Raw genomic sequence first — 17,499 nt, 5'->3', positions numbered from 1 at the left:
CCAAAACTGCACCAACAACAGGTACTTCATCATCCTCACACCTTAGGTCCATACTGGCGCCTAACTCAGACATATGAGGTGGTGGTGTAACATGCTTAGTGCCATCATCTTGTAACAATGATGGCTGTGAATCAGTTAATTCCCCCCAAAAAACTCCTGTGAAGTGTCAAATGGAGCGGATGTGGTGCTAGTAGTAGCAGTGGTGGCTGCGGAGGAAGATATGTCATGGTTCCGTGCGGAAGCTGAGGAAGATGAGGTGTTCTGTGTTAAATAGTCAACTTCATCCTGGCAATCTTGGGAGTTGATGGCACATGCCTTCTGAACACTGTACTTTTGTCCAGAGCTGCATGAAATCACGTCAGCACGAGCTCGAACAGACCTGCTGGGTGGCCTGCCTCTGGCTCTGCCTCTGCCTTTTGTTTTGTCCATATTGGGGGGATGAAGTGAAAGGTATGCACTGATTTGACTAATACAATGTGCAGTCACACAGGTGCAGTGAAAATGGATGCACTGACTGCGGGTATATAAAACATAATGCAGTCACACAGATGCAGTAAAAGGTATGCAGTGACTGCTGGTATAACAATGTGCAGTCACACAGGTGCAGTGAAAGGTATGCACTGACTGCTGCTATAATACAGTATGCAGTCCCACAGGTTCAGTGAAAAGGTATGCACGGACTGATATATAAAACAGCATGCGGTCACACAGATGCAGTTAAAAGGTTGCAGTGACCGCTGGTGGTATAACAATGTGCAGCCACACACCTGCAGTGAAAGGTATGCAGTGACTGCTGGTATAACAATGCGCAGTCACACAGGTGCAGTGAAAAGGTTGCAGTGACTGCTGGTATAACAAACTGCAGTCACACAGGTGCAGTGAAAGGTATGCACGGACTGGTATATAAAACAGCGTGCGGTCACACAGGTGCAGTGAAAAGGTATGCAGTGACTGCTGGTATAACAATGTGCAGTCACACAGGTGCAGTGAAAAGGTATGCACGGACTGGTATATAAAACAGTGTGCGGTCACACAGGTGCAGTGAAAAGGTATACAAGGACTGGCATATAAAACAGTGTGCGGTCACATAGGTGCAGTGAAAGGTATGCACGGACTGGTTTTACATGTGCAGCAGTCACACTAGGCACTGAATGTGCTGAGCCTGGCACAGTATAGCAATTAGTAAGGGTCAGCTGCAGACAGGGCTGTATATGCAGTGTCAGTGGGTAACAAAAAAAAGAACACATCACAAGAACATTAGATCTCAAAAGAGCTGTTTTGGTGGTGCTTTTCAGCAACAAATATCAGCAAGGAGCAAGCTAACAAGAGCCTAACTAAGCTTTCCCTATGTCTGCAGCAACCTCTCTCCCTTCTCTAACTAATACAGCAGCACACAGAGTGAGAACATGGCCGACGCTGCTGCCTTATATAAGAGAGGGGGGGGGGGGGGCAGGAGGGAGTGCAGCCTGATTGGCTGCCATGTGTCTGCTGACTGTGATGTGTAGAGGATCAAAGTTTAGCCCAATGATGTAGTATAGGGGATGGGTTGAACTCACATAAAGTTTGTGTTCAGCCAAGAATGCGAATCTGCGTTGTTTGCACGAATAAGTTCGCATTTGAGCCGTTCGGAACATCTCTACAGGAGTATAGTATGTACAAATTATTGTCCCTACTAGCTTATGGTGCTGAATACCCATTATTTATCATCTATGGGGCTAGTGTGCTATCTAATTGTATCCAACACTAGGCCAATGGACATGGTACATGTAACTGTATGTTACTTTATTACACTGAGCAGAGTTCTCCTTTAAGGGAAACCTCTATCAAAAATGAACTTGATAGGATAAATGTATGTACATATATAATGATTTATAAGAATTTCCTCGTTTTCCATTTTACTTTCTTTCGCATGCAGGTTTTGAGGATTTAAGCAGATGAAGTATGTCCACTGGAGTTGCCTTCTTTAGTGTATGTGAGGAAGGATTTTCCAGGCATCCAATTATTTCCCAATGTCCCTAAAAATATATGGATTACACAAACATCATTAGATGCTTGCATGTACCTTCACAAATAGCTTTCTAAAAGGTACAGCAATTAACCACTGTAAATGTGAATCTCAAGCTGAATAAATGTGAGCACAACTGTAATGATCAGTGGTACTCTGCTGATCAGAGTGAGCTCAAACAGACTAGTTAGTAATACAACAGTAATAAGTATAGCAAAATGTCAGTATTTTGATAAAGGTGTGATCACACGTGTTTAGGTGCACAGTAGCTCAGGAGTACTCCTAAGTGATAGCCCCTGGCTGTGGGGACTATCACTAATCCTAGAGAGATCGTACAAGCAGGGTCGGTAACTGATCGGTCAGGTCGCAGTACAAAATCGGTAAACAGAATCATAGTCAGAGTATAGCCAAGGTCGGCAACAATCAGATATGCGGAGGTACAGAATCAGAGGGCTAGAGCAGAGTCGAGGTCGGCAACAAGACAGATAGGCAGAGTACAGAATCGTGAGGCAAAGGATAGTCAGAAGTTCAGGCAAGGTTCATACACATAAAGGCAAACAATATCAGTTATAATTTTAGCTATCAATATGATCCTAAGCTATGTGTGAAATCCCTGGGGTCCTGCCGGATCAAAGCACACTGGGAACTAACTAAGGTCTCAGAGCTTAACCGCAAAGTTTCAGCAACAGCAGACATTGATGTACTGACAGCCCGGGTCTTAAATGCAAAAGGTAATGCCCGCGGCTACGCCCACTCGCCTCAACCAATCAGACGGCAAAGAGTCAAACCAGAGTTGTCAGCTGACCGGCCGGTCCGCTGACCTTCCTCCTCAGCGCATAAAGGTCCTGTCTCTGGGTGCGCGTGTGTGCCCTTCTGTTCTGATGCACCCTAGAGAGACCTGACTTGGTGGGAAGCGATGCTGAGGAGGCGCCGCCGGAATCCGCCGTGACGTCAGACGCGAGAGCGGCCCGCTCTCCGCTGCGGAGGTAATTTTGCTACTACTGACATTACCCCCCCCCACGCCCTGAAGCACTTTCAGGATGCAATAAGTGAAGCTGTTGTTTTAATTCTTTAGCATGGAGGTGACGAGCCGGGACCCATGACCTCTCCTCAGGACCATATCCCTTCCAGTGGACCAAATACTGTAACGAGTTCTGCACCCTACGAGAATCCAAAATCTCCTCTACCTCATACTCAAGTTCTCCATCGATAATTACCGGGGGGGGGGGGGGGGAGGGAGGACTGAGCATACACAGCTGGTTTAACCACTTGCCGACCGTGCACTCATAACGCGCGTCGGCAAAGTGGTAGCTGCAGGACCAGCGACGCAGATCTGTGTCGCCGGCTGCAGGCTAATTAATCAGGAAACAGCCGCTCGCGTGAGCGGCTGCTTCCTGTCAATTCACGGTGGGGGGCTCCGTGAATAGCCTGCAGGCCACCGATCGCGGAAATAATCCGCTTTGTTTACATTTGTACAACGCTGCTAACAGTAGCAGCGTTGTACCAGATCAGCAATCCCCGGCCAATCAGCGGCTGGGGATCGCTGTCACATGACAGGCAGGAGCCTGTTAGAGGCTGCACAGGACAGATCCGTTCCTGTGCAGCCTCCGATCTCCGGGGCAGGGAGGGAGGAGAGGGAGAGGGGGAATCCTGCGGTGGAGAGGGCTTTGAGGTGCCCCCCACCACCAGCCATATGCAGGCAGGAGCAATCAGACCCCCCCAGCACATCATCCCCTAGTGGGGAAAAAAGGGAGGCGATCTGGTCGCTCTGCCTGTTGTTTGATCTGTGCTGGGGGCTATAGAGCCCACCCAGCACAGATCTTCTAAAACAGCGCTGGTCCTTAAAGGGGGGGTAAAGGCTGGGTCCTCAAGTGGTTAAGCAAGGAGACGTGAAAAGACTTAACTCCTTTCATGGCAACTCTATATGTCACTTCATTAATCTTTTCTGTAATGGGGTACGGCCCAATATAATTGCGCCCCAATTTAACCGATGGTTGTCTTAGAGCTATGTGGCGTGTGGATACCCATACCATTTCCCCCGGGGTAAAGTCCCATTCAGGTGAACGCTTCCTATCAGCCTGCCTCTATTGTACATTAAAGGCTTTTTCCAAATTGGCTTTTACCAACGACCAAATCCTCTTACATGATTTCTGCCGGTCGTCTAATGCTGGGAAAAGAAAACTTGATATTGGTAAGGGGCAAAATTTTGGTGACTTTCCTAAAACCACCTGAAATGGAGAGTACCCCGAGGAAGCGTTTCGGAGGTTATTGTGGGCAAACTCTGCAAAGGGAAGAAACTTTACCCAGTCTTGCTGTGAATCAGCCACATAGCATCGGAGAAACTGCTCCAGTGACTGATTCATTCTCTCGGTCTGGCCATTGGTTTGGGGGTGAAAACCCAAGGAGAAAGACAAGGTGAGGCCCAAATGCTGACCAAAGGCCTGTCAAAATTTAGACACAAATTGTACCCCTCTATTTGACACTATATTAACCAGTATTCCGTGTAAACGGAAGGCATGCGTGATCAAAAGATCTGCCAATTCCTGGGCCGAGGGAAGTTTCTTCAAAGGAACAAAATGGACCATTTTGCTAAAACATTCTAGAATAACCCAAATTACTGTGTTACCCTCAGAATTGGGCAGTTCTCCCACAAAATCCATGGATATGTGAGTCCATGGTTCTGTGGAAGTGGGCAATGACTGCAACATACCCGCAGGAGCTTGTCTGGATGGCTTACTGCAGGCACAGACAGTGCAGGGTGTAACAAAGTCCTTACAGTCATTTCTCGACGAAGGCCACCACACACTGCGAGACAAGAGCTCCTCAGTCCTGTCTATTCCAGGATGCCCTGCGTTTTTGTGGCTATGAAGCATCTGTAACACCTGTAAACGCAGATGCAATGGAACAAACAATACACCATCTGGCTTCCCCTCTGGAGCCTCAGACTGATATGGAGAGTTACTGCCAGGTCCTCCATGGGTTCTGTGGCTGCAATCACAATATGTTCTGGCAGGATGTTGACAGGGAGTGAGGGCTCTACTGTCTCCTGTTCGAAACAGCGGGACAATGCATCGGCTTTTACATTTTTATTACCTGGTTTATACGTAATTATGAATCAGAATTGTGAAAAGAAAAGTGCCTACGAGCTTGTCTCGGATTGAGCCTCTTGGCAGCCTCAATATATTCCAGATTCTTGTGATCTGTGTAAACTGTAATAACATGTTCCTCCCCCTACAGCCAGTGTTGCCACTCCTCAAATGCCATCTTTATGGCCAAGAGCTCCCTGTTACCGATGTCGTAATTTCTCTCTGCTGGGGAGAACTTACGGGAGAAGAATGCACAGGGGTGTAAGCTCCCTTGAGTCCATGAATATTGGGACAGTACAGCCCCCACTCCAACTTCAGAGGCATCTACTTCCACAGTAAATGGGCGTGAGACATCAACGTGATGTAAAATGGGAGCAGCACAGAACAGGGACTTGAGCTGGTTGAAGGCCTCACAGGCCTCCTGAGACCAATTGTAAGTATCAGCCCCCTTTTTCGCCAAATTGGTGAGGGGTGCCACCACTGAAGAAAATCCCTTAATAAACTTTTTAAAGTAGTGTGCAAAACCCAAGAAGTGTTGGAGCTCTTTCAAACCAGCAGGCTGTGGCCACTCCAGCAATGCGGAAACTTTCTTGGGGTCCATTGACAAACCATGTGAGGAGATGATGTACCCCAAGAAGGCGATCTCAGACACCTCAAACAGACATTTTTCTAGTTTTGCATATAGGTGATTCTCTCGGAGTTTACACAATACAAATTTTACATGATCCCTGTGTTCCTTGAGGTTGCGAGAAAAGATCAGGATGTCATCCAAATATATGACAACGAAGCGTCCCTGAACATTCCTAAAAATTATCGTTGACAAATTCCTAAAATACCGCGGAGGCACTACACAACCCGAAGGGCATCCCCAAGTACTTATAATGCCCATTGGGTGTGTTGAACGCGGTCTTCCATTCATCCCCCTGTCTAATTCGAATCAAGTTATATGCCCCTCTCAGGTCCAGTTTGGAGAACACTTGCGCCCAAGAAACCTGAGAAAACAAGTCATCAATCAAGGGTAGTGGATAACGGTTGGGAATCGTTATCTTATTAAGTGCCCTATAATCAATACACGGGCGCAATCCACCATCTTTTTTCTGGACAAAGAAAAAATCCGCCACTGCCGGTGACTTGGAGGGACGGATGAACCCTTTCTCAAGGTTCTCAAGGTTTCATAGCAAGTTGTTCTGGACCTAAGAGGTTATACAAGTGCCCCCTGGGAGGCATGGTACCCGGCCTCAGATCAATGGGGCAATCAAACTCTCTGTGCGGGGGAAGCTTATCAGCTGCTTGTGGGCAGAAAACATCTGAGAATTCTAAATAGGGGGAAGAAACACCTTCCATTTCAATCTCAGTGGAACACAGAGTAACTCTTTCAACACAGGAAGATTGACAAGCGGGGGACCAGGCCAGTATTTGCCCTGTATTCCAGTCAATCTTGGGTGAGTGTTGACGTAACCATGGGAGTCCTAAAACAATCATTGCGGACGACATCTTTAACACATAGAATTGCAGTTCCTCTCTATGCAAAACTCCCACATGACAAGTGAGAAGAGGAGTTTGTGAGAGTGGTTGCTTGTTCTGCAGTGGAGAGTCATCTATAGCGGTTACGTATATCTGCCTGTCTAAGGGGAGGATGGGAATTTCCCACTTAGAAACCAGACTTAAGTCAATAAAGTTGGCTGCAGAACCTGAATCCACAAATGCCTGCGTACAAAAAACCTGACCCTTCCACGTCACAGAACAAGGTAATAACATTTTGGAAAACTTCAGAGGTAAAACAGGTTCGCCTAGGGTAGTACCTCCAACTACACCTAGGCGGAGAAGTTTACCGCCTTCTTGCTGCAGTTTTGTATGAGATGCCCTTTTTCTCCACAGTACAAACAAAGACCCTCCTTACGCCTTCGGGTCTTCTCTGTCTCCGACAACTTTGAATGACCGAGCTGCATTGGTTCATCCAGAGTAGTCATGACTTGTGGTGTGGAGACAACAGTTCTGGGAGTACCCCGTGACCTGCCTTGTTTATAGTACTGTACCCTGCGATCAATCTTTATTGCTAAAGTAATAGCCTCATCTAACGTTTTGGGTTCAGGGTGGCTGATCATGATGTCACAAACTGAATCAGACAACCCTGTCAAAAAACTACAGTAAAGTAAAGCGTAATGTTCCCATCTGGAAGAGACCGCCCACTTTCTGAACTGTGAGGCGTAATCTTCCACGGTACCATGCCCTTGGCTTAGCCTTTTTAAATTCCTTTCTGCCGTGGCTGCAATATCTGGGTCATCGTATATGACCGCCATGGCATCAAAGAAAGTCTGAACTGAACTAAAAGCCTCATGACCCTCAGGCAAGTTATAGGCCCATGTTTGCGAATCCCCAGACAGCAAGGTTTTAATCAATGTTACCCGCTGTAGCTCAGAGCCTGACACAATGGGTCTCATTTCAAAGTAAGCTTTACACCTATTTCTAAAATTTCTGAAGTCTGACTTATGTCCTGAAAATTTCTCAGGTAGAGCCATTTTAGGCTCCCGGACCAGAGAGGGAGGCGATGATGATGCAGATCTCTGTGAACAATTAACGGCTTCAGTCAAAACGTTTAACTGGGCCTGTTGTGATGTCACAGTGGCATTTAACTGCGCCACGGCTGCGGTTAATGCTTGGATCTGAGCCTCTATAACAACTTGGTCTGCTGTTATGTAATGATCGGTGGTACTCTGCTGATCAGAGTGAGCTCAAACAGACTAGTTAGTAATACAACAGTAATAAGTATAGCAAAATGTCAGTATTTTAATAAAGGTGTGATCACACGTGTTTAGGTGCACAGTAGCTCAGGAGTACTCCTAAGTGATAGCCCCGGGCTGTGGGGACTATCACTAATCCTAGAGAGGTCATACAAGCAGGGTCGGTAACTGATCGGTCAGGTCGCAGTACAAAATCGGTAAACAGAATCGTAGTCAGAGTATAGCCAAGGTCGGCAACAATCAGATATGTGGAGGTACAGAATCAGAGAGCTAGAGCAGAGTCGAGGTCGGGCCGGCAACAAGACAGATAGGCAGAGTACAGAATCATGAGGCAAAGGATAGTCAGAAGTTCAGGCAAGGTTCATACACATAAAGGCAAACAATATCAGTTATAATTATAGCTATCAATAAGATCCTAAGCTATATGTGAAATCCCCGGGGTCCTGCCGGATCAAAGCACACTGGGAACTAACTAAGGTCTGAGAGCTTAACCATAAAGTTTCAGCAACAGCAGACAACGATGTACTCACAGCCCGGGTCTTAAATGCAAAAGGTAATGCCCGTGGCTCCGCCCACTCGCCTCAACCAATCAGACGGCAAAGGGTCAAACCAGAGTTGTCAGCTGACCGGCCGGTCAGCTGACCTTCCTCCTCAGCGCATAAAGGTCCTGTCTCTGGGTGCGCTCGTGTGCCCTTCTGTTCTGATGCACCCTAGAGGGACCTGACCTGGTGGGAAGCGATGCTGAGGAGGCGGCGGCAGAATCCGCCGTGACGTCAGACGCGAGAGCGGCGATGGGGCCGCTCTCTGCTGCAGAGGTAATTTTGCTACTACTGACAACAACACTATGATCAGATTACTCCATGTCCTCATGGCCTCTGCTTCTAACTCAGCAATACCAGTTTGCCACAACAAATATCAAAGCTAATGTGTGTTGTAATTATCAAACCTATTATCATCTAAGTAATGCCCGTTATCATCAACGCTGGGACCACTGACTGCGTTCAAGTGCTTCCATATGGCAAACACAAGTGGAATAATGTAATCGTTTTTTTCCAAGATTGGTCATTTTACTATTCTTGGAAAAAAATCCTTGCTTTCAGTTCAGTTCTGTATGTTGCGAAGATTAATGGTAAATAGAATTTCAGATTGTTTACTTTGTGTTATGTGCAAAACTACTTTAGCAAGGTGCTAATAACTAGATAGACACATGGCAACAACAAGTACTGCTTCCATGGTTGCCAAAGAAAAGCAATGTTTCCCTTTTGGAAATCCTTAGATGGCTGTAGATGTAAATGGAAAGGTACCTTTAATAGTGTTATCCTGCAAAATAACTTGTGCGGGTCATATTTCTATTTATGGCAATTGTTATAATAAAAGTGAAATTTCCAATTAAAGGGTAATATTAATAGGTTGCTTAGCCTTACTAAAATAGATTAATACCTGAAAACAATATCTAAAGAAGATTAGGCAGCCAGTTATTAGTGCAGTAATCCACCAAACTGGAAAAAAAGTGATGACTCCCCCCTCTAACATGAATACAGTGCTTACAAAATCAGAGTGGCTAGTAGTAAAAAGTAATAGTGAATACTTAAGAACTTCGTCAGAAGACAGAGCTGAAGTTACTTTTAAAACACTGTAATTCGGTCGCCAGCTATAGCTGGAAGCCGAATTACTTCATTCCCCACCATCCACGTAAACCTAGAAGGGGAATAGTATTTAACGCCGTCGGGAACTTGAGCAGCAGCAGAATAAGCCATACCGGCTGTATCCTGCTCCCAAGTCTACCGGTGGTAAATTCATATGTATGCTTGACCAGTACCACATCAAAGATGACCTGTCACTTAACCTTCCTGGCGGTAAGCCCGAACTGAGTTCGGGCTATGCCGCCGGAAGGCACCGCTCAGGCCCCGCTGGGCCGATTTGCATAATTTTTTTTTTGCTGCACGCAGCTAGCACTTTGCTAGCTGCGTGCAGTGCCCGATCGCCGCCGCTACCCGCCGATCCGCCGCAATTTCTCTCGCCGCGGCCGCCCCCCCCCCCCAGACCCCGTGCGCTGCCTGGCCAATCAGTGCCAGGCAGCGCTATGGGGCAGATCGGAGTCCCCTCTGACGTCACGACGTCGATGACGTCGGTGACGTCATCCCGCCCGTCGCCATGGCGACGGGGGAAGCCCTCCAGGAGATCCCGTTCTTTCAACGGGATCTCCGGATCTCCGATCGCCGGCGGCGATCGGAGGGGCTGGGGGGATGCCGCTGAGCAGCGGCTATCATGTAGCGAGACTTTGTCTCGCTACATGAAAAAAAAAAAAAAAAATTTAAAAAAAAAGATTTGCTGCCCCCTGGCGATTTTTTTGCAAACCGCCAGGAGGGTTAAAGTAGTTTAGTTCCTGTCTCGGGGCACATTTAAATGCCTTTTTTCCCCCCATGTAACCTCTACTGAGGAGTCTTCCTTGTAATCAATGCACCATGTAATTCAATGTTACAATGTCAGAACAATTTATAAGTAGTGTTACTTACTGGTAGTGGAGTTAGTAGTCAGTGGCATTAGGTTTGCCATAAAGGATGGTGGATAAGGATCCATCCAATTCTTTGGAAATTTTAAGCTCCAGAAATGATACACTGTGCATGTTCCATGTGTATGTGACGATCAAATGTCATACATTTAGACAAAAGCATATATGAGGTAAAAAAAATAACGAATGAAATAATTACAGTAAATGATCAGCGTTACAAACTGTAGCAGTGCTGACACATACAGAGTGCAAATCCTGGGGATTAATTTTTTTGTAATTTGTGCCACAGAAAATAAATAAACTTAACTCATGAAATCAATTCCGTGCCTGTATTGGCATCAGCGACGGGATGCACTACTGCTGTGTAAGGGAGCATAATTAGCCTCTCACCCAGCTGATTTATGCTCCCCCAGCCTACATATAGCACTCTGTTGCTGCACTCAGGGACTCAGCGAGTCAGCGTAAGTGCCTATCATGTTTACAGGTGATGTCACCGCTGTTCTTGAGGAAGCCTGTAGAGGGGACCTTCAGTGTTCCGTCTCTACAGGAATTGCGCGGGGCAGCTTGGGAGTCTCAGAGAGGGGATTCTTCTGCTAGTAGAAGAGTAGATTTTTTTCAATATGTGTACATACCTTGTGCATACATTCAGTGTGATGGCGTTTATGTTTTCTGTGTCGTCATGCACTGTAACTGCCAAATTAAAAGGATCTGTATTCACAGTGGATCTCCGTGTTCTGGAATGAATGGAACTTTGCACATTATAGATGACATGAAGCTAAAAATAAAATATATGTTAGTATATCGTATTCCATTATACAATATAAGAACTTAATCAGATGTAATAATAATCAAAAAGACAATCAGATGTCAGTTAGTGTACCAATAATAATGTCCCTTGTTTCCTCTATTGTTTCTGCTGTAATGTGTACAGTATATATAATTCTGCAGGTATAACCACAAGATGTGTTCTGTATAACGTATCTGTGTACTGATAATTAATGAACATTTTTTTACATTTCCACAAATTAAAAGTTTTGGGAGATTACTAAAGAGTCCTTTCTATATCTAAAACTTGCCCAATCACAAAAAAAAAAAAAAAAGAAACTGTAAGAGTATTTAAAGCCATCAAAGCTTTGCACATTGCTTCTTACCTTAGTACAGGGGTAGGGAACTTATGGCTCGGGAGCCAGACGTGACTCTTTTGATGGCTACATCTGGCTCACATACAAATTAGTAGGGGTTGATTTACTAAGCTATGCTGCTCAAGCAGCGCAGCTTAGTGTGGCAGCACAAGTAAAATTTTCAAAGTAGGCATGCTACGGCTGTAGCATGCACTACTAACTTACTCGCACTCCCCCCAAAACTAATGTCCACTCCAATTGTCCCATTCTGGGCCCTGTCAGGTCCAGGGACTTTGTAGGATGAGATTCCCACACTTTAATTGGCCCAATAGGCTGCCTGTCACTTGACAGGCAGCCAATTGGGCCAAAGTGTGGGGATCTCGTCCTACAAAGTGAATCAACTACCAAGTCAGCTAGCTAATTGTACAAGCTGTTAGTCGGCAGTTCTCGGAAATTGCGGATGTTGCTGAAACCCAAGAGAAGCTAAAGACGTGTCTGACACTTGTGCAGCCTAGCAGAATTACATTTTAAAGTATGTGGCATTTATGGCTCTCTCAGCCAAAAAGGTTCCTGACCCCTGCCTTAGTAGATAAACCTTGTTGTTTTTGTAATATATCCTATATTTTTATATGGGATACCTCTAAAAACCTTATAAGGACATACATCCTTTTTGTATAATAGCAGTATCTTATAACCACTTAATGACATGATGACTTATAAAAGCGTCCTGCTATAGCCTCTTAATGGCTCCAGGGTGTTTTATAAGTCAGACAGTGCTGCTGCCGCTCCCGCACGTGCACGTGCATCCCCGTGCAGGTGCACGGGAAAATTGTGGGGGAAAAAGACACCCCAAAAAAATTACACCTTTATTTCCAAACTATATATTGTCACCATACTTTGTACTAGGGACATAATTAAAATCTTGTGATAACCAGGACCAATGGGCAGATAAAATGTGTGGATTTTATGTACAGTAGCAGTGTTTATATTAAAACCAAAGGGGATGACATTGGAGAAATAGTGTATTTTTTCATTTTTTTCCTTGTATTTCCCTTTAAAATGCATAGAAAATAAAGTAATTACTGAAAACAAATATCAACCCCAAAAAGCCCAATTTGTGGTAAAAAAACAAGATATAGATCATTTCATTGTGATTAGTAGTGATTAACCTTCCTGGCGGTAAGCCCGAGCTGAGCTCGGGCTATGCCGCCGGAAGGCACCGCTCAGGCCCCGCTGGGCCGATTTGCATAATTTTTTTTTTTGCTGCACGCAGCTAGCACTTTGCTAGCTGCGTGCAGTGCCCGATCGCCGCCGCTACCCGCCGATCCGCCGCTATCCGTTGCGCCGCAGCCGCCCCCCCCAGACCCCGTGCGCTGCCTGGCCAATCAGTGCCAGGCAGCTCTATGGGGTGGATAGGAATCCCCTTTGACGTCACGACGTCGATGACGTCGGTGACGTCATCCCGCCCCGTCGCCATTGCGACGGGGGAAGCCCTCCAGGAGATCCCGTTCTTTGAACGAGATCTCCTGATCGCCGATCGCCGGCGGCGATCGGAGGGGCTGGGGGGATGCCGCTGAGCAGCGGCTATCATGTAGCGAGAGTTTGTCTCGCTACATGAAAAAAAAAAAAAATAAATAAAAAAAAAAGATTTGCTGCCCCTGGCGATTTTTTAGCAAACCGCCAGGAGGGTTAAGCTATTGGCAAATGAAAGGGATGAGCGCTGAAAGGTGAAAATCGCTCTTGTCCGTTAGGGTAAAAACCGCCTTGGGGTGAAGTGGTTAAACTGCACAAATGACGCATTCTAACCATGGGTCTGCAGCAGCAATCTATCAGACCTTTGAGTCCACCCATATCTGTCAGCCACCGAGACACCAAAACTGTCCATCACTATCTTAGGTAGTGCAGCATGTTGCAGACATAGAGAGCAATTAAAAACACAAAGGATCATGCAAAATCAACAACTTTCCAAGCAAAATACGGGGGATTTTTTTTTTTTTTTTTACAACAGAAACCATAACAGTTTGCATGTTACTGCTATAAGCTCTCTGCTCACATTATGCAGATAGGATAACTGAAATTCTGCTTTTGATAATAGCTGATTTTTCAAAGCTTCATTCTCACCATTCTTATAACTGCCTGATCAATAAGGCAATTGGCTGTATTCATGATCTTGCTTCCTTTGAGAAGTGTCTAAAGGGCAGTGATGAGAATTTGCATTAAAAAAAAAAACAGGTTGTCTATGGCCCTCTTCCACAAGCTGCAGGTATCCTGGGAAAACCCAACATTGAACATCTGATAAAGAAATACTCAAGCTAACTTTCCTGAGTTCAATACAGCTTCAGATTCACTCCTAGCCATCTTGGACAACGCATAGGGAGAAATGTATCTCTGTGAAACTCTTCCTCTGGGAGCTGGGCTCACACTGCCTTGCCTGTTCCTCTAGACCAGTTCTGGGAAGAAAAAAAATACTTAAAAGTCCCCTTTGGAATTATGATTGCCAAAATGACAGGTAGAAGATAATCAGTGCCTAGAAAACACTGGAAAGTGAACCAAAGAGGTTTAATTTGCAGTTGGGCAGCAGTCCAGTTTCCCAGAATAGGGCACAATACTGTGGCAGCCACTATCACTTGCATGTCAAGCAATATATGCTTCTGTCCCTGAAAATATCAAGCCTACAGACATTTTGTATTACTAGGTGGGGGGGGGGGGTCACTTATAAAATATACATGTCTTTTAGAGAAACACATTTTAGTATAGATAACAAAACCAGTTACCTGCAATAAGGCAAACCCTGCACCCTCCGCTGTTATTGTAAGGTTGATAGCTTCTCCAAAAGTTATCTGAAATGAATTGTTAAGGGCTTCATTTAATAAATGCATCACTTCATTACACAGTACCAATATGTATTTACAGGCAGGTATGCATCCGTTACACAAAAAGCTATTTCATAGATATTAAAGTTATATATTCATTCTATTGGATGGAAATGATTATTGTTCATAGCACCATCATCTGCCATGGTACAGACAACAGAGGGTATAATGAATATATATATAGGGCATGAACAGTACCTATGGAACCTCCAGCAACACAAGTGCAAAACTGCATACATAGATGATGCATGCTTTGAAACATTGACTTATATGTGTACTTTTTTTAATTGAAAAAATATATTCCATAGGGATAAGAAACACAAGGGGGAACCCTACTCTTGTGAGCTGACAATATAGAGGGGAGTTGGGAGGAGACACTAGGGGCCATATCCTATTCAAAGTGATAAGTAGCTTGCAGATGCGAGCTACTTATCACCTTGCCATCGCACGAGGATTCCCGGCAAATCCTATTGCCCATATCCTTCGCGCGATGGCCGATCGTTAGGGAGCATTACTCAGGCGAAAGCCTGAGCGATGCTCCCTTTTACCGAGCGATGGGGAGTGAGGTTTACGCTGTGGTGCTGTCCATCAGCACCACGGCCTCACTCCCCACACATGCGCACTCGCCCACCGAACATCGCCGACATCTTCCGCCGCAGCATCTGGGGGTCTCCTTTAATAAGGAGACCCCAGAGCTCCCCGTCGGGTCGCCACACAGTTTAGAAGCCCCCGCGCAGCTCTGCAAAGCCATTTTATTGGCTCAGACAGCAGACCAATGGGGAGCCCGGCTGCAGATTCAAAGATGCTTTGCCCGGGCTCCTTCTATGCGGACAGTAATTACAGTGTTAGATACACTGTAATTACGTGACAGATTTTGCGGCGAGAGGCGGCGGGTGATCGGCGGCGGTACGTATGATGGGGAGCCTTTGCAGAGCTGCGCGGGGGCTTCTAAACTGTGCGGCGACCCGACGGGGAGCTCTGGGGGTCTCCTTATTAAAGGAGACCCCCAGATGCTGCGGCGACAAGGTGCGTTAGCTAGTTTAGACCTGCTTTTTGCAGGTCTAAGCTAACGCTCATGTCTCCCGGGAAGCATCGCTTCCCGGAGACATGATAAGGGTAATTGGATTCCGTGGTAAGAACTCGCTGGGCAATTATATCGCCCAAGCGAGTTCTTTTCCGCCTGGGGGGGTCTAAAGTTTAATTAGATTAGGCGATGCCCCCATCGCCTAAGTTAAGAACTCGCCAGTGCTTAGCGCTGGCGAGTTCAGCAATAGAATATGGCCCTAGGTGAGATTATCATTAATCAATGAGTTAGTGGCTGAGGCTGAAGCAGTGAATTTGGGTGCAATTCACAGTCCAGGATTTGGACGCAATTTGCAGCCCAGGAATTTGGGCATTGCCATAGAGTAATTTGGCTGCCTGTGGCCAAGACATTGAAAAATAGTGAATGTTAATTTGGGCATTCCATTCTTCACACCAATATAAATCTCCTTATTAATGGCACTGGCTGTACAATATGGGTGTTTGGTTAAATTACAGCTCTAGAGCAGTTCTAATTAGTGGATTTATGGCTGCTGTAATTAGAAGCTCTTACAGGCTTTGGGCAAATGATTGATTTATAGCCACTGTAGGCACTGTAATTATTGGCTCTACAGCCCCTCAAGTAAACGATTGCATTATAGAAGCTGTAATTACCAGCAAACAGCATTAAAGCCACTTGGGTAAATGGTAGCTTTATAGCCTGGGAAGGTTATTGTTAGGCGTAGGTGGGAGGCGGTAAGAGCTAGCCACATATATGGGGAAGGTTAGAGTTACTGAACAATGCCCTAATTGGTACAATAAAATATATGTGTATACAGTTCATTAATGTTAAAAGCACAATATGTGTGTGTTGGTATTATATACGTCAATAGGATAACACTGGATTGGTCCTTGTTTATCCTCCACCACTCCATTAAAGTATAAGGAGTGGGGTGTCACTATCCTCCAGTTGCTTCTATAGCACCATACACTAATGACTGATTGCTTGTGAGTGTAAACAGATACTTCCAGGAATGGTCACCAAATTGTAGGACCACACTGTGAGTAAAGAATATAGCAAGTATATGCCCACAAATCAATAAAGAAGTGTCAGGGAGCCACAGGGTGGATGATGCAATGAAAACAAATATAAAGAGGTGCTAATACATGTATACAGTGACCTATCTACCCAGTAAACACTAGTGCTATGCAATAGGTGGGGAAGGTTAGTGTTAGAAGCAAATCAGGGAGGATTATCATGAGAATAAGGTTAAAGAGGTATAATTACCAATATTCAACTGTCGGATCTCAGGGATAGTGGAACCCAGTAAAATTACCACTATTCTACTGATGGTATTACCTCATGGTTATTTTTCCAGGCACCCCTATTACACATATGCAGATGAGGCACTGTGCCTTTTGTCACCTGGTACAGCTGGGGATAAGTCTTTGAAGGGGAGCTATGATATATCATATGCTTCTCTTAAAGCGGTTTAAAACTCTGATAAAATATTCACCAAAAATGTGTTTTCCTACTTTTTATAACCCATACAATTATCATATTTGCTTTTGTGCAGAAGTATTATAATTAATTTATAAATGATAACTTCCCAAAATTCAGTTTATTTACTTTTAAAAGCTGCTGGTAAATTTTATTCATAACTGTTGTAATTCTGTTTTAAATGCAGCCATCAGTGATTTCTGACTTGTGTTTCACTCCAGGACTCATTAGCATAAGTTTCTGCACAGCCAGAGAATGTTTACTTAACTACTTAAAGACCCCCCATGCCAATGGGTGTAATCGCGGCGGCAGCCCCAGGACCGCCTAACGCCAATTGGCATCAAGTCCTGGGGCTGCACTTTGCAGGAGATCGCGCGTAGACTGCGCGCGCATCTCCTGCTTGGGGGGGCGGAGCTTTGCCCCCTCTTCAGTCTCCGAGCGGTAATCGCCACTCAGGAGACTGTTAGACGTGTGACACGGCTGTCCCCTCCTGAGGCTGCACAGTGATCGACTGTCATAGGCTGAAGTCTATGACAGCTGATCACCCTGATTGGCTGGCGGGGGGAGGGAGGGAGCAGGGGAAGACATATAAAAAAAGGCATTTTTATTAAAAAAAATAAAATAAAAAAAATATTTATAA

General features: G+C 45.4%; 1 protein-coding gene across 3 annotated transcripts in view; it reads right to left on the bottom strand.

Moving 5' to 3' along the window:
* Positions 1–17,499, bottom strand: part of CD109 (CD109 molecule) — a 255,948-nt gene that overhangs the window by 15,929 nt on the left and 222,520 nt on the right. For all 3 annotated transcript variants that reach the window (XM_068281496.1, XM_068281495.1, XM_068281497.1), the window contains 2 exons: positions 14,240–14,305; positions 10,977–11,119 (listed from right to left, as the gene is read on the bottom strand). In XM_068281496.1, coding sequence (XP_068137597.1) covers positions 10,977–11,119; positions 14,240–14,305 — 209 coding nt within the window. The remainder of the gene's footprint in view (positions 1–10,976; positions 11,120–14,239; positions 14,306–17,499) is intronic.

The sequence above is a fragment of the Hyperolius riggenbachi genome, chromosome 4, assembly GCF_040937935.1.
Source record: "Hyperolius riggenbachi isolate aHypRig1 chromosome 4, aHypRig1.pri, whole genome shotgun sequence".
Lineage (NCBI taxonomy): Eukaryota > Metazoa > Chordata > Amphibia > Anura > Hyperoliidae > Hyperolius > Hyperolius riggenbachi.
Note: the sequence above shows the minus strand (reverse complement) of the source record. Positions and strands in the feature narration are given on the sequence as shown.